Source organism: Betta splendens, chromosome 4, assembly GCF_900634795.4.
Source record: "Betta splendens chromosome 4, fBetSpl5.4, whole genome shotgun sequence".
NCBI lineage: Eukaryota > Metazoa > Chordata > Actinopteri > Anabantiformes > Osphronemidae > Betta > Betta splendens.
Window position 1 is genome coordinate 8,059,991 of NC_040884.2, and position 18,382 is coordinate 8,078,372.

The 18,382-nt window shown below is 49.3% G+C and overlaps 1 protein-coding gene across 1 annotated transcript in view; it reads right to left on the minus strand.

Moving 5' to 3' along the window:
• p3h2 (prolyl 3-hydroxylase 2) overlaps positions 1–18,188 on the minus strand; it is a 27,778-nt gene extending 9,590 nt beyond the window's left edge. The window contains exon 1 of the mRNA XM_029148837.2: positions 17,590–18,188. Coding sequence (XP_029004670.1) covers positions 17,590–18,009 — 420 coding nt within the window. The 5' untranslated portion in view covers positions 18,010–18,188. The remainder of the gene's footprint in view (positions 1–17,589) is intronic.
• Positions 18,189–18,382: the final 194 nt, after the last annotated feature.

An 18,382-nucleotide genomic window follows, 5' to 3' on the forward strand; every position in this document is an offset into this window, starting at 1 on the left:
GACTCACACGTGGGCGTCAATGCTTTTATATTTAATAGTAATTTAGTCACTGCAACTTTTTAAAGACCGATAACTCAACATGGAGCATTTCTGGAAGCCCAGCTACTGTGTCAAAGCCTCAATAAGATCCAAGTCTGGAAAATGTGAATAAAAACACATGTTCATATATCAAACTGCACAGAGAGGTTGAAACGACGCCGCAGGTCGACAGAGCAGAGATGAATCACGTGTTTGAAAGTCCGGGGAGCTTTGTCCGTTTCGCTGGGCAGCGCAATGGAAAATAAAGTCACACGTGGGTCAATCGAATGAACTCCGTCTCTGTCTCTTGCACTTGAAAACGGATTCAAAGAGAGAGGATTGCAACACATCTCTGCGTATTTATTACTGCGCTGCCTTGCTGGTCTGCGGATATAAACACGTACACAGAAACTAATGGGCTGGAAAATGATCCAGTACCAATTAATGTTACACAACTTGAACCACAGAGCTGGAGGAGCCGTCCTCTCAATTATGTCCGGGCTGCTTTCAGTTTGTAAGATCGCTTAAAAAGAAGAAGCGTTTCATCTAATGTTTTAACACAAAGTCAACAAGCTCTGAACGCCAGTGGCCTCAAAGAGCCAGGAGCACATAGAGTAAGAGCAGGCGAGTGGTCAGACCTGGTAACCATGGCAACAAATGCCTGTGGGACATCACAAATGAGGAGGAGACATTGTCCACCAGGAGGAAGCATTAAATCATCCTGCTGCAGGTCTACAAAAGGCTTCAATAAATTACTAACAGTCCGACATTAACGCAAACCCCTTCCCCAAAGTTCTCCGTTGTCCTTTAACCACGCGGAGACGCCTCTGTTTGTTGTTCTTGGTTATCTTCACTGGACGCGCTTCTCCTGGAGCCCGAGCATTCAGCTGAAGACGACGTCTCTGCGTGTTTGTGTTTCCACAGACGTTCACCCTCCCTCTACAAACAAACCAGACATTTTTAGCAAACTCGAGGTTAAATTATTTGCTGTGAAAACAAATATTTTTGTCATAACTTTTCTGGCTTGAGGCGCATTGTTTACTAAATATTTATCCTCCAAAACAAGCAAGTAAACCACGTAATGTGTGCCTTTGGTTTTGAAGCCAAGTCTGAGGAGCTTCATGTAAAGACAAACGTACGGGATCCGTGTTTTCCACCATTCTGTGAGTTTTTTATCTCCACCACCAAATCTTCAGCGTGTGGTTGCAGTTCCCTGATTGCTCTAAACAAAGCAACGCTGATTAGCTATTCATATATTATATTTGGGTTTTGGGCAGCGGGTCCAACACAGAAGGGACTCAGATTACAGAACCCTGTGGTTTAGGTCTTTCTGATGAGCACCATTCACTCTTTTCATCAAACGATCTTCATCAGAGGAATCAAGCATAGAAATAAATGCACACCGGTCTAACTAATTGGACACTAACAGTGGGTTTATTTTCTTACCACCACTGTGGCTATTTACATAATGAGCTTCAGGATTACAAGGAGGCTGCACTTGAATGAATGAATAAATGAATGAATGAACATCTGGATGAACAGAGAAGAGAGGCGTAGAATGAATATTTAAAAGTGGATTTTGCTTAGTGAGAAAAGCAGACACTAAGAAACATGTTTTTTGTAGCTGTGAGGCTGGTCGAAAGTGTTGGTACCAGTGATTGATACGTGGAATTCACTGCAGGCACTAAATCGCTGATTACCTCCCCAGGGGGCGAACGCCGCTCCTCCACAGTCGATCACTTCAAAGAGGGATGAGACGTTTTGACTGATGATTCACAGAACAGTGGAAAACAACCTAGTGTGTTTAGACTGGACGATAACCCGCAGACCCGCTGAAGCACTGAAGTACCCCAAGGTCGGATTAGGTGGGGATAAATTGAGATGCGGTCGTGGCTAACATGCTAAGCACACGCCATGGAAACGTGTGCACGAGGAGAGCTCGATGATGTCATGCGCAAACACTGGCGGGTTTATTCTCGCTCTCTCTCCCTCGTCCTCTCATCCGCCGACGGCCCGGCGCAGTCCTCCCTCTCTGCGCGTCCTCGCCCCACCCTGAGCCGCGGCGCCTTCCACCTATAAGGTCATGCGCAAGGAATGCCTGGAAAACGGCTTAGACGTCTCTTTCATTACACGCTGCGGCGCGGGAGGGATGACGAGCCGGGAAAACGCTCCTGGAAATGAGAACAGCGGTGGAATAATAATGCCACTGTGCAGGAGGGAGAGGCCGGGTGTGACGGGTTTGCAAACCGCTGCCTCTGATTAGAAAGAGGCGAGTGGACGGATTGGAGCACACCGGCCCCAAGTCAGACAGACGCTTTTTGTCCTATTAGTTATCAAAGCACAGTTCATGTCCACTGAGCACTAATCTGGATCAGGCCACTTGCATTTAGGTGGTTTGTACGTTTTAATCACGTCTGCCTTGTGGCTGACATCACTTGGCCGCTGAGGGAAATGACTGCTTCCATTATACTCACCAACGCCAGTGACAGTCCAGCTAAGCCTTGTGGGAAAGCGTCCCCTCTAAGTGTTCCCGAGGCCACTTGACACCACATCAGCTACTGTATCCTCAGTCACGTCACGTTTTCCCCCACGTTTGATGTCCCACATACAGTACCGGACGCACAAGGGCAGCTTTGTGTGCAGACCACAGAGGTGTGTAGGTTTTAAGCAGAGCAGATGGGGTGGAAAATCAGCCATAATGGCCTCCTCCTCCTCCTCCTCCTCCTCCGGCTCCCCACACACACCTCTCACGCTCTTACGTTCCCTCTGACCCAATATACTGGAACACAAACACACACACAGTTTTTGGTCTCAGGAAATTCTAAAAACAGGTCTGGTTGACCCAAGTCTTATTTTTATGCCTTGAGTCTCAGATCTCACTCTTAAGCAGATTCCATTCACATAAAGGTGCTTTTTGTAGGCTGGAAAAAAACACACACTGACCAGTCTCAGAAACCTGTGGCTAACAGTTGTGTGTCTTTGTGATTTGGCCTTTGGTGGAGGATGTGGTGTGACTGCATGTGTATTGAAGGTGTTTATAGACTGGAACTGCAGCCTGGTTACCACACATACAGTTCTGCCGGTCAGAAATTCCATAGCAGAGGCTTATATGCATTACAGCGACTTAAAAAACATTTTGACGACTGGTCAGATGCATTTGCATCTTTATAAAAGTTATATAGACCTTCACTATGTTCCTTGAGGACCAGAAACTTTTTCATAGACAGTCACAAAGGCTGCCTGCACCTGCCTAACCCATCCAAAGGTCAAAGGTCACCATCTCACACCATGTCCTCTTCCCTGACTATAAAGACATTAGGCAGGAAAAATAGGGAAAGGTAAGAATGATGTTGTTTTTAGGCACAAAAGGACAGGACAAAATGTGTGTGTGTGTGTGTGTGTGTGTGTGTGTGTGTGTGTGTTTGTGCCTCAGCAGACAATGCCATCATTCATCCAGGCTCTCGGTTCTCACCCGGGTCCGGCCTCCGCATACCTCAGAGAAACATAAAATATGCTTATTCGTGTTGAAATCAACGTTGTAGCAACAGCCTGGTGTTTAGAACACAGCGATCCTTTACACAACAGCAGCTTCGGCCGAGGAGGCTCGTTGTCAGACTGGAATGAACAAGGGGGCACGCGAGGGATGACGATCTCAATACGGCGCATCGCATTCACAATGGGGGAGTGATAAATCTGGAAAACCACGAAGCTTGCACTCGAGAGTCAGTAGAGACTGAGAGACTGAGAGAACGAGATTTCCCATAACAGCCGGGGGAAAGGTTCAAGTGCTCTGAACGAGCACTTCCTGGTGCAAACGCGGTTGAACTCTCTACTTGGAGCCATGTTTCTCCGGGGGCTAATTAATTGTCTATTTTTTTATCCACGCCATGAATCAAGCTGTCACCATTGAGCCCCACAAAATAAGCAGATACAATGTACAGTAAGTTTCTAGAGAAAAGGTAGAAAACAAGCAGGAGGAGTGAGACCCAGTTTGATTTGATCCAAGTGCTGTTAAAAGGAGCAGGGGTCCATTATACAGGGGTAATCCTATCCCTCCAGTTCTTCCTGTTCTAATGATAAAACAGTAATGTGAGAAGGCCAAGGCCAAGTGGCTCCTGTGGAGTCTACACCGAGTGGTTTTCCGCCATTATTTGGACGCAATCAGATGCAAGACTCCCCTTCAGGGTTCGTGGGTGGAGAAGGCCAAGTGGAACCCAGTCCTCACATGCAAAAAAAGCAACCGAGGAGGTAAGAAATGCAGACACAGGACGGTCAAGTCAACACTTTCCAGGAGGCAAACGTCAAACTCCAGTTCAGAAAACAGTCAGCACGTCCTCTGGCTTCAGACGCCAGCAAGAGATTAAGTGAATGTTGGTTTAGAGCTAGTAATTCTTCCTCCCTTCCTACAAAAAATGTATTATCTTATTATCCTACAACATATTAAAAACACCTGCTGCTTAGTTTGCGTGCCGGCATTACATCATCATCTACTACTGTACCTACTTCTTATGAATCTGGAATAAAAGTGGATTTTGTCTTTTCCTATATGGCAAAATCAAAATCACTAAGACTTGTAGCTGTCAGGCAGACTACCTGTCATGTAAACAAAGAAATATAGAGTTTAGGGATCAGAACCACAAAACGCTGTCTAATAAGGTCATTTAAACCTTGATATGACCTAACAACATAGAACCAGATATAAATGCACTGACAGCCTGGAAACGTTTTAATGGATAGAAGGAATTCTTGACATTCCTCAAACCCAATTAACAACTGCAACACACTTTTGCACCGGCCTGCCACGAGATTTTGGTGAAGATTATCAACAACCGACAGCGACAATAACTTAGTTTTTTGATTTATTGATTTATTATTATTGCAAGTCAATTTAAATTTAAAGAGTTAAAGTGCGCTCTGCGCATGCTGTCACGGCAAACAATGTTAATGAATCTCCAGTGGAAGAGTTTGGAGAAGATTTCATTTGCAGCAATTTCGCAGCTCGTCACCACTTCCCTGCAGGGGGTTGGATCGATGTCGCCTTCGACGAGGCTCGACGTAGCACAAAATGAGAGATGGAGAGAGGGAATGGTGTTGATATACAGTGTTTCACAAAGAGAATGTGCAATTCCACCGCAGCAGAGGATACCATTTACACAAACCTTTTGAGACGTGTTGCTCGGGGGCAGCGTTTCCCCCAGTTTCCACCATCAGCTTCTATGTTGGAGATAATTAGGAGCCGCCCACAGAGCGATGGCAGTAAATCCCTTCTCAGGCTTCTGCGCTGACTCGTACCCCCTTCACAAACACAGTGCTGCTGTCACATTGCACAAATCCAGCATTCTTGACACGCAGCATGGCGACTGGCGCTCAGGCCAAACTCGGCCCAGTAGCTCAGACACGAAGCCGTGGACGCGTGACGGCGGGATACTGGGTTTGGTCCCAGCACGCACGCCTGCACGCGTCAGCCAGCGAGCGTTCACCTTTTGACGCGCTGCTATTGGGGAGCGTCTGGACGAGGCCGAGGTCAAAGGTCGCGTTTGTGCCAGGCCCGTGGCCTAATGGAGGCGAGGCGTCTGAAGAACCAGCATACCTCGGATTCTCAACCGGTGATGGAAGGGCGGCGGAGCTTAGATCCGGCACCTCAGCCCAGCAGGACACGGAGGTCAGGGTGTGTTTGTTCCACAGACAGCCGCTGCTTTTAGATTTGACAGGCCGCCTGTCAGCTTGTACTGTACGCGCTGAGGCAGGGGCGTTCAAACAGCCAAGCCCAAGGGTGGCTCTCGTGTGTTTTCGTCTTATTTAGTTACAGTCAGTTTTACCCTCAGAAGACGAATGGCGGCCACTGAAAGGTAACACGAGTAAAGGTCCTACAGCCTCACGCTCCTGCGGAGCCGCCTGGATTTGCTGCGCGAAACTTGGCCTCGCTTCTGTTTTTCTACCTTTAAAGCTTTACAGTGTTTTAGCCATTACATCTGGAACTCTGGATGAGAAACAGATGCTATCAAAAGCGTCACCGGGCCCAAATGGTGGCGCAGAGGGTGATGCCTGGCTCGATCAAAGGGGCCGCACGTTGTGGGGAAAGTTCTGATAACAGGGCTGCGCCGCTTGTGGTTCTGTACAACGCGAGTGAATCAGAGGCGTCGGCGCTGCATGTAATCTCAGCAAAGCCGCCGGATCATCTGTGCTGCTGGAACCTTGCAGAATTATGACGTGACGGGGGGAGAGAATGATATACAGTGTAATCAGTGGACACCGCAGCAACTGCACCCAGAAGTATCGCGGCTCCGCGCTGATCTCCTCTGATCACTGGTTCAGACCGAGCAACAAAAACCGCCACCTGGGTTTTTTTTTCCTCCTTGAGGCTTTAAACACGGTTCCAGCTAGGATTTCCATCCTTCGTTGTGAAAAGCTGCTTCCACTTTAATTCTGCCCTCCATTGTTCTTTGTTAAAAGGGAAAACCCTCACGTGCCTCCGCTGTGGGGTTCGCTAGCAACGAAGGTGCAGGCGGATGGAAACCAATTGACCCCTATTTGAGTTCAAGCCTGTCCATTTGGTTTTTATTCCGTGCTAAATTAAGGGCACAGTGAGAGTGTGATTGGGTAGAAGTATGACTATGTTAGGTAGAGAACGAGAAGAGAGCTGGTCCAGATGTGCAGTCTGTTTACAATCCTACACTGTTTGCTTGTCTATTGATAACACTGCTTAGATTCCGTTTCCTCCTCCGAGGCCACACACAGAGTCCCTGTGCCTGTTTAGAGGCTGTACGGCAACAGGGAAACAGCACATACAAATTAGTTTCTAATTTGTATGTGCACAGGCCTTCCTGAAACACTAAGACAGAGACCTACGTCTTCATGGCACAGCAGCCGTTTCTGCTGCACGCTCACTCTCTCCAATGGAACACCCTCGGCAGAGCATGAAAACCTGAGCTCTGATTACCCGTCGAGGTTGACAGGTCGAGCTGCTGTGACATCAGACACGGTGGAAAGGAGGGGGTGGGATGTGTGTGGTCAAGGGGAGTATGCCTGTGCTGAGTTATGGCCTGGCTGTGTGTGTGTGTGTGTGTGTGTGTGTGTGTGTGTGTGTGTGTGTGTGTGTGTGTGTGTGTGTGTGTGTGTGTGTGTGTGTGTGCGTGCGCACACGCAGGCTCACAGGTTTAAACGTCTGGCAGACATTACTTGAGCATCTGGGGTCTTATCAGCGCACACGTCTACCTGTGTGCGCTGAGAGGCTCGCTTACAGACTAATAGAGACGCATAAATATCAGTGAATAATGGCCTTCAACACAGAGCGAACGTGTTCACGTCCTCCTTCCAAATGCCTTTACCTTGTCAGCGACTTACGAAGTCGTAAAGAGGCAGGGTTCAGTTTTTCTTCTCCCAAACTCCACACCACAAACTACAGTGAGCGGGTCTCGCTGTCCAAGAATCCTAAACATCTCAAGTCTGGCAGCTCCGACACTCTGTGCTGCAGTTATTTTCAGGGCTGTGACTCTGGCAGGAAACAATGCCAGCAGCCACTTAAAGTAGTTAATGGGAGGCTTCTGGACCCCAGCAGCCATTAAACGCAGTATTCTGAGATATTTGCTGGATGGATGTCACCTGAAACTACAGAGGCTACAAGCTGAAACGTCTCAGTTTAAGCCCTGCGCTGTTGTACTACTGTGAGGAAGTGGTTTGGCACCGAAGGACACGCAGGCGGTCTAGAATCAGACATCTGGCCATTATGGGGAAGTCTGCTTCGATTTTGCACAATACCGGTTGTAGCCCGAACGCCTGTGGTCAACGAACGCCCCCAACCCCCAACATCTGGATCCGTTACACAAACAATTCTAATTATGGTGGATTTAATAAACTACCTAAAAACAGCTGATCTGATAAGGCTGTCAAGGAAATATCAAACGGATAAAAATCTATAAACATCTGCACTAAAGTAAATGAATTTACTACTCAAGCCAATAAAATCAAGGCCGAGCCGAGAGTTTTACTACAGGAAGATATGTCTGTTAACTCGTCTTTAGAGCAGTAATAAAAATGACAAGATAAAAAATATATATAAGCTGTATGTTATATAATAAGAGAAATAAGATTTACCAGTGGATCTCGTTTCTCTGTGGTCGGTTTTGAAAGCACATTTTGGGCGTAACTGCAGGAACGGTACTAATACGCGTCTTTCTAGGGTGGAGAAGAAAATGACAACCTGACATTTAAACCAGGGAGCAGGCCGGCGTCCGCCCCACCCAGACGTTCAGAGGACCCTTGGGCACAACTGGCCTATATTTCTACTGGTCTCCCTTCGTCTACATGCAGTAATGTTGGATACTCTTCAACGCAATTTATGACTATTTCACTGAATGTTTCCTAACTTTACTTAAAGCCCTCTTTTGTTCTGTGTCCTCCCCTCAGATGCAATTTGAACACATTTTTAAACAAAGAATAATAAATAATCGTCTTTTATTATAATCCTTTTCTCCTCATCTGAGTCATCCCCAACAGCTGCTGGTGTTATAACCGGGCGGGTGATTCATTCCTCCTTCTTCTTTTCTGAACTGGCAGTCAAACAACTTAATACTCTGGCCCGTAACGCGGCGAAATAACACATCAACGCTGCTGAGTGGAGCCAAAGCGCGGTTCAAGGCTAGAAAGAGAGCCTGCATCAATCACATGCTGTGATCTGGGGGAGAAGGGAAAGGTCTGGCTGCTGGAATTAGGCCTTTCCACTGAGTTCGCAGCTCAGATAACAGGATGTCCCCAGGGGAGGAGAGGAAAACCCCCAGCAACGCGGAGGGGAAAAAGGCCCCGACAGACCGGAGGACAAGCGCTACGTGGAGAGCTCAGCCCCCATAGTAGCATTACGCTCAGCATGTTCATGTCTTACTCATATGGACATTATACTTTTTCTCAGCGTGCTCATAAAGAGCTGAAGAAATGCATGGTGGTTCTGTTCTGTTCCGTATGTGGGGGTAGTAGAACGTGGGCTGACCTCATTTCCTCCCGGTCCACAGCTGGCCCACAGCCTCTGTGCACGAGCTGTGATAATGTGACACAGCATCCTCTGGTTTCCTCAGCTACTGAGGCTCAATTGAAGGACATGATATTCCAATAGCAGCGTGTTTATTCTTGTTCTTGCTGGCTGTGAAAGCAGGAATTGCTCCAATACAAACATCCTCATGAAACAGGGCTCGTTCCCAAAGCCAAATTAGTGCGAAGTGAGAGGCATGCGACCAAATTTTCACTGAGCACATCTCAAAAATATGCACCCACACGTTACAAGTGATGGAATAAGCCCCTTAAAGCACTTAATAATACCTGCAGCAGGTTTCCCTAAGCCGGGATTGGTTGTGTACACATTTCTACACTAAGCCCTGACATCTGTAAGTGGAGGGACTAACAAAAGAAAACCGATCTAGAACATTTCCCAAGACCTCCAAACTCACGCTGCCCTTAAAACTCAAAGAGGGGGTGAAACGTGACTGATTATGTTTCGCTCTGTAGCTCACGTCTTAGTGAGACGGGTTCGGCTCAGCGTTGGGTTTTTCTCCAGGGGATGGGCCGGGGGTCCGACCGGGCCCGTGTGTTTGCCTGAGGCTGTGGACGTCAAAGCTGCCAAGATGGAAAAACACACGGAGCGAACACTTCACTCAGTGACCAGTTCAAGCGGAGGCAGTGACGGATCTGCGCTGATGCCACTGTTCATTCCAGAGCCGGTAGCTCATCAGTGGCGCCGGAGAGGATCCAGCTCAAACCAGGGGAACAGAGGAAAGCAGTACGAACAGTATCTGAATTATTGGATCAGAGCCATCATTTGCTTTACAGCTTATCAGAACTTTTATGGTCTATTGTCACAAACACTTGGACACATTCATTAGTGTAGAGCTGACTCTTCAGAGCTGTTTTGTGTGAATGTGTCTCAATAAAGAAAGACGACCTTGATCACCAATGATCCACGCTGGAAATACATGTCCCGTGTCATTCGACCCACATTTAGCTTATGCTGCGGAGCCACTAACTGAAATGAGCTCATCCCTTCTAGACCTGGCAGAAATGTGATGTCTGAGGCCAGTGACTGTGCTTCCCATTAATGAGCCTCTCCCGCCACACATGCAGGGAAAGCGCCCCGGCCACAAACCGCGGTGGAAGCAGGGAAAACATGAAGCGCGGGGGCCTCTCGTGTTAAACGTCTGCACACGGTAACACGGGCCGCGCTGCGGGCGGAGCGGCCCGTGTTACCGTTGGCTGCGCCGGCGCCGCCGTGAGCGGACGCCCACACGGGTGGAGGCCGAGAACGTCCTCAGCGCCATTAAAGGAGCTGGACTCTGAACAGCTCCCTCCTGTGTTTCGCGCCCGCAGACCCAGGTGTTTCCAGCTGTGGCCCGATGTCTGTCAGGATGAGGCGCATCGCTGCCAGCTCCCAAACCAACACGACTTTACTCCAGAAAAACGACACTGTGGAATTCTAATGAGTCCTCTGCAACATTTTCCCACTCGGAGTGAGTGTAACAACGGGTGGTTGTTTACTGTCCAACATCCACATGATGTCATGAGGCAATTTCTGCAGCGCCTGCTACAATGGCCCTACTGTGGCGAGAGTCCTGTTCCGCGGTATCGGCCCGATCTCTCTCTTGAGGAATCAGCCGCTCATTTCCTCACAATGACACAGTCGCCGAGATTCAGCCTCCTGCTCCAACCATTTGCGAATTCCTCCTCGATGAAGCGACGCTTGGAGCCGCCACCAGAAAGCGTGGGCCCCGACGCGGCCTGTGTTTGTGTCCCTGCTGCCGCGGCTGCTTAGGAACCGGCCCACAAGGTGAGCGCCTGCGCTGGAGCCAGAGGACCGGCGTCCTCCTGCTCAACGCTCGACGTTTTAATGTGCAGCGAAAAGGAGGAATCTGGTTCATTACGACGCACCTTATGATTTGTTTCACGGTGCCAGCGGGTTTAAAATACAACCGAGATGTGTGATATTCTTAGTGCTCGACACCTATAATTAAGAAAAAACACTTCCACAGCCTTATTCATGCTCGCAGTAAAAGCAAACATGTTGGGCCTTACTTTACAAGAGTTGGGGTTTTGAGGTTCGCCAGTAAAGAAACATAAAAAGGAAACAACCGGGTCCCGTGGATTTCCAACACGTCATTTGCTTCAGGGAGTGATGGAAACATGTAGAAGCGGGCCTGATCCGGCAGGTACCAGCTATTCCCCCTGTGCTCAGCAACACGGGTTCTGTTCACGCCGCGATCTGCGTCAGCGCTGTTTCACAACTACGCAACATATCGAGCGGAGGAGACAATGATGGAGAGCGCCAGCGGCGTTCTGTCGTGGAGCCTGTGCCAACACAGATAATGAAAAGTTCACTGGGGGGGTGGAACGAATCATCATCGCTATCATTATTATTATTATTACTGCAGGACTTCAGAACTTGGCCTGCGCTAACGTAATTAACTTGGCATCAACAACTTACAATGTAGAAATAATACTTCACATAATCTGCACTGATAAAATAAGCAGCAGTGTAAATAATAACATGGATTCAATCATAAAACTCAAATCAAGTGAGTCATTATGAGTGTATGAGGGGAGATGCACTGCCAGGTTTAATATTGTGACAGTGGGAGCTGGAAACACACGCAGGCTCATGAGCCGGAGTGGATCCAGGCCGTGGAGGCTGGAGAGCAGCTCTGTTTGTGCATAACTGCGTTCGGCACCATTTAGCATTCAGGCTCTTTGTGCAGAGCTGCTCGGGACGGCCCTGACCTTTCAGGAGATTTGCATTCTGTAAATACCTCTGTGCGGGAGCTCGAGCCCCTCCAGCGCTCTGTGTGTTCATTTAAGACGCCTGTCGAGTCTGTTTCACAGGCCATATTTCACTGCTAAGCAACAATACGGGAGGATAATCCCGTTTCTATTGGAGTCACAGCAGCTCGGTTTCCCTGGACTTTCGAGATCGATCCCCACATCAATCTTCCACGTCGTATAATAATATATGAACGAGCTGAAGTATTTGCATTGAATGTATCATGTATTCACTAAACACAAACTTCGATTAAGAGACTTAAACGGAGCACAAACTATGCATTTCACATTCTTCTCTTTCTCTTTAGGAAACACGAATCTGCACCATAACTACCACAGCAAAGCTCAGAATCAGAGACGGTGCAAGGAGACAAAAAACAACTGTAAACACGCCACACTATAATGCAAAGCAGGAAAATTCCTGGCAGCACCAAGCTAGTAATCTCGCTCGAAGTCTCTTCTCCTGAGCTCCACAGGGTAAGAAATACAGCAGGAGGAAGCATTTATTTTTCCTTATTTCTGGTGCAGGGAGACTGATGTGTTCTGCTTTATTGGCTGCATGTGTCACAGGGTGATACTTGGTCTCAGAAGTTGTTTTCTCCCAATATCACAACTGTGTCCAATTTGGTTTACATTCTCCGCTGGGCTCCGCCGCCGGGTGACATCACCGTTCCGTGGATGCTTTACATCAAACTCAGCTCCTACATCTGCACTTTAATGAATAATTACTGAACTGGCAAACAGAGCTGAGCGTAAACACCAGCGTCCCGTAAAGAGACGACTGTAAAACACACAAAAAAAAACAAAAACGCAGAGCTGTTGTGAAATAAACTGCAGCTTGGACGCGTAGCAGCTTACGTCAGCGTTCAGGGATTTGAAAAGGACGGGACTCAACCAGTAAATCTCTTTACATCAACCCTAAAGTCTTAGAATGGAATCAGTAGAGTTTCTCAACAATTAACTCTTGTAACCTACAAAGAAGTTACTTTAAACGCAAATAAAGATTAACCACAGGACAAATCACCTTTACAGCAGATTGTGCATCACTTTTAGAGGAGCGTTAACATGCTGATTGCTAATTTATGATGAATTGCCTGAAATTTACCTGAAACAATTAATTTGACCAGCCAAGTTTTAAGCCTAAACAGATGGTTCATTTGCTTTGAAAGACTTAATTTAACAGTTAACTCCCTGTGGAGTTCTGTACGTCCTATGTTTCACATTTCACCTTAAATCACCAAACACAACAGAGAATGAGGTGAAACCACTTTAATTATTTTTAACATGAACATTGGCATAAAACAGCCCACTGCATTGACAAACTCATCCATACAGATGACAGAAGGCTTAGCTGAAAAATCAGACCAGCTGAATGTTGAAAACCTCACTGACTCATTACGTGACCCCTAAGAATGATCTCCAGTCGGCCTTATGATGTGCTGCCAAAGGACAAAGGTGCAGATCCCAGCTTCAGGCTCACTTTGGCCCGTTCGGGTCACACCGGCCGACGCCGCAGAGAAACCTGCGCGTGGCCCCGTGTGCCATGTGCAGTTTAGCACTATTATTAGCTACAATTCACAGAGATGCGAAGCAGATGTGGAGGCGCTGCCGGGTCTGCGTCGGCCAGGGGTCGGGTCAACGTGGGATCATGAAAACAACCCTCTCCTGTCTCAAACGGGCGTGATAGTAGCTGTTTGCCGCGGGGAAAAGCTCGTAGGAAGACGAGATGCTGCGGGTTCAACAGCGAAAGATAGGCAGGTCACGGAGCGGCAGCTAGAAGAACAACTGGAACAACTGTCAAACATGCAGCGTGAGCTTCACTGTTGTCTGTTCATGTTGGGATGGAAGACATCTGTGCCGGAAGGTGTTCAAGAAGAACGAGCAGGGCAGGGTTGACGTGTAACTCTGGGCCACGTTCGCCCAATTACCTCCAAACCTCCAATTACCTCCAGGATCCGGGCCGTGCAGGAGGACCGCAGGACAGAGGAACACTGTCTGACTGGGTTCACAGGGAGCAGCCCTGCAGCTTAAACCACTGCCGGCTCAGACTGATATTTAGCGCGTGATCCAAGATGTGAATCTTCACATCTAATTGACTAACAGTAAGTTTTACTTACACATGTTTATATAAGTCTGGAGTCAGGCCTCGAGGCCTGTTTGGTCCGGATCATTTCACACACGGTTTCACCAGCTCCTTTATTTCCACCAATCACGTTTACGCAGACAAAATGTCCTTAAAGTGTTAAAAAATATATAATAGAATATTTGACCTTGTTCATCCCCCTCAGGACGCATTCGATCCATTAGGTCCTGTGTGGTTGGACTCTAATTCAAACCTGGTGAAAGACGTTAAACGTGAACTCTGCTCGACTAGAAAACAACATCGCTTTCCAGAGGTTTTCATGACCTTCTTCCAGTAAAATGCTCTGTTTTGGACAGAAGCAACCTGAGACACAAGGTGAATTTATCACCGACGCGCTAATAAAACCTGAGGAATATATTGCCATTTGTGTGGGTTTGAAGCCATGTCTGTGAATCCACATAATCCATGTCTGGTTTGAAGCTTGGAATTCCAGGTAACAGCTGACTGAAATAAACAAGTCCCCTCGTGTTCCTTGACAACAGAAAAACTAGAGCAACTTTTGCATGTGCTGAAACAAACAAGGCACCACGAGGGACAGTTCCCCCGTTGCACCCCCGCAGCAGCCAACACATACTTCACGAGTCACAAGTGAAGCTGAACAGATGCCTGGCAAACGTCGGTGTTTTCCATCCCAGTCGTGATCTGAGCGCTCAGAGGCTTTAGCCAGACTGATAATCACCACACACACACACACACACACACACACACACACACACACACACACACACGTACACACACACACACACACACACACACACACACACACACACACACACACACACACGGGTCTTCCCTGGCCCCTAACACTAACCATCACACAGGCAGACGTCAAACCTTGCTCTAATCAGAACCAAAACTCAATTCCAACCTCAGCCCAAAAATCACATCTTGATCATCAAAGAGGCCTTCAAAGTTGTGGGGCCCAGTCAAAGGGCCCCACAAGTGGCCACGAGGCCCCACTTTGGTAGAAAAACAAGTTTTTTGGGCCCTGCTTTGATGTTACCACAAGTACACACACCAGGATACTGTGCTTTTCCCTGAACTGAGAGGTCACTGAGCTCCAGTCATCGTGAAAAAGATCCTCAATTAATAAAAGTGCTTGGAATTCGAATCAAAGCCACGCTGTCGCCGCCGGCTCCGGCTTCTGGCCGGTCGGCTGCTGTGTTTGGACTCGGCTGCACTTACACTGATGCCAGCGCTTGACACAGTCATCTCCAGTCCAACCTGCTGTCGTCCCCTTCCATCTCACACACAGCAGTGGTGGTTGACCCTCCTCCTCCCCCTCCTCCCCCTCCCCCTCCTCTTCTTCCTCCTCCTCCTCCTCCATCTCCTCCTCCGCCTCCTCCCCGTCCCCCTCCTCTTCTTCCTCCTCCTCCTCCTCCTCCGCCTCCTCTTCCCCCCCTGCTGTTGTTTAATCGTTAATCTGGGTGAGGATAATATTGGTTTGTTATGCCACAGCACGTCTCCACATTCCTGCGGTGCATTATGCTCTCACATGCAGCCATGCTGCAGGACTTGGCCACTGTGGTTTTACAAGAGGGGGACAAACCACTTTGTCTTAGTTTCACTTTCAAGTCTTTTCTAGGAACAGGAAGTGAAAAAACACTTTTCAACATCAGCTCTGCTTTCAACCATTCTAAGTGGCGGTCGGCGAATAGGAAGCCTCATCGATCGCTTTGCAAACACAGAAACCAGCCCGAGGGTCAAACGCATGGTGAGTCTGATTGGTATAAAACCGTGGCAGTGTTTAATCAATCCAACGCCAGTTGTGACGCCGCCTGTGTCTGCTCCCTGTATTATCAGCTACAGATGACAATAACATCATGTGGGATTCCCATGAAGCTGACGCACAGAGCCCCGTCTGGGTCCTCTTCCATTTACTGCATCCACATCCAGTCACCTACTACTGGAAACAACAGACACCGTGAACGTCTGGATCACAGGCCCAGAGGTTCTGGAGCAGATGTGATGACACCGAGTCTATTTGCTTTACGCCGCGATGTAAATCAGATAACAGCGTTCTACCGGGTAGTGCTGCGTGTCAGCACTCGTACGGGTGCGGGTTCAAACAGCAGCGAGGTTGTCAAGTCATCTAATTACGCCCTGCTCCACAGGATCATGTATCTGAATCCTGTCATGCTCCTCCAGTTCACAGTCAAATGATCAGCTCATACTCAGTCAGTACCCAAATTTGGATCTCATTTTAATTTCATGGACCCCCCAGTGGTTGATATCCACTGTATCAACTCACTGCGAGGCCTTTGATCACACTCGCTCCAGTGGCAGAGATCGCGGTGGGGTCCGGCTACAAACATCTCCCTTTAATCCCTGAAAAAGATGCCTCGTCTCTCCTTTTTTTTTGGGAAAGCAAACAGGCTACAACAGGAAAATAAAATATTTGCCAGGCCAAATGACGGCTCAGCAGGGGACATAGGCAGCGGCCCGACCGAGGAGCACAGTCGGCGACTGTGAGGCACTTCTAACGAGCCCAAAGGCCGCGTTGTACCGGAGGAGGAGGGCGTGTGCTGCTAAAACCTTGAAGACGGCAGGAATGCTATTTACTTTCACAACCACTTTACCAACACACACGCGTGAGTGTGTTTGAACACCAACATACACACAGGAGATCAAGATACTAATGAGTGGCCGGCCAATAGCAGGGCTCCGGCTCGCGTCGGCCCCTGGGCTTTGATCTGCTGCCCTCACGCAGCCCAGGGGCCGATTGTTGTTCCAGGAGAGGCTGGAATAAAAGCCTAAGCTTAGAAACGCAACGGCTTCTGTTTTGTCGTGCAGAGGCAAAAAAAAAAACAAAAAAAAAACATGCCAATTGTCTGCGAACAGATGTTCGAGAAGTCATCACTGGGATCAGGGCTATTTTAACAGCTGGATGAGGGTTTGTGTGAGAGGCCGCGTCTAGACAGGTTTTATCACAGCATCAGCTCCGACTCTGCCTCCGCTGATTCACAAAGTCTGTCCACAGACGGTGACGCTCCGTTCCCACCACTTCTGAGGGGAGGAAGCCGCGTGTCATCGCTCGGGCATCCGGAGCCAGGCCGCCGCCAGGCGCGGCTACAGTCCGCTGGGTTTCAGGCCGAGCTCCCTGGTTCAACGTTCACAGGGTTCAGAAGCAGCCTCGCTGAAGGCTCACCAGTTGAGCCGTAACTGCACCGCGCCCTGACTCTGACGTGCTGGTGATGGACGGATGCAGACAGGCACGACCCTGTCCCGGCAGGAAGCGCTCCATCACTGCTGCACTTGCACAACTTCTGTCTGCGTCCTGAATCGCGTGGTGGCGAGGATCAAGTTCTCCTCCATTAATCACAACAAGCCTTGAATGAGACAAGCCTGTAAATACTAACACAGGAGTTTGATCAGACTAATGCTGTGGAGACACAGGGTTTTCAAACTCCATCCTACTTTGGTTTGTTGAACCTGTCGGTCACGTGTAGAACCTCTATATTACAGTCCCGTGTGTGCTTTTATAGTAATGCACCCTGCACCTTATTCGTCTGCAGCTACTCTGGTTCCATCCTGAGTCGCGTCCCGGGCAGCAGCAACAGCCGAGAAGCAACGCAGCAGCAGCAGCGCACACCGCTCCCCGCCGAGCGGAACCACGGGGCTCGTCCACCGCCTACCTTCTGATACGCCAGCTGCAGGAAGTTGTAGGGGATCCTCCTGTTGAAGTCCTGCACCACGTCCTCGCTCACTCTGTGCGCGGACTGCGCGCCGAGCTTCCCCTCCACGCACGCGTTCACGCACGCCGCTCGCCGCAGGACCACGTCGAAGAAGCGCAGGTCGGAGAAGGCGTCGTCGAACGGATGCCGGTCCTGGCACCTGAGCCGGCAGCGCGCCTTGGTGCGCCGCAGCTCCCGGCGGCTGCCGAGCGCGCCCTCCATGAGGCGCACCACGCTGCGGTGGTCGCCGCCGTAGAACGCCTGCACCGCGTCGCCGTACAGCACGTCGTAGGGCTGCAGGCGCGCCGCCGCGGGCAGCGCGACGCACAGCAGGAGCGCGGACCAGGCGGCGGCGGCGGCCGCCGCGCGGCGTCCGTCCATCCTCTGCTTCGGTGCCGGGACGGCGAGGGCCGACGGGCGGAGATCGGACGCGGCAGCTGTCAGTCACGGCGACGAGCGGCTCGGCGTCGCTTCGCAGCCCATTTAACGCGCCTCGCGGGGATGTTGTGGACGGCACCGCTCCAAGGCGGAAACAATAATGCGTTCGTGAGGGGCGCACATTTTGTCATGACCCCTCTGTGGCTGCGCTGACTCCGCCCACCCGGGATGAATGGCCCCCACTCAGTCACTCAGGAACCTTGAGTGGTAGAGCGCTTTAACACGCGATTACACCGCACGTGGGCTCTGGAAAAAGTATTCACAGAAAAACATTAAAGTACACCAGCCACTACAAACAACTACTACTACTACTACT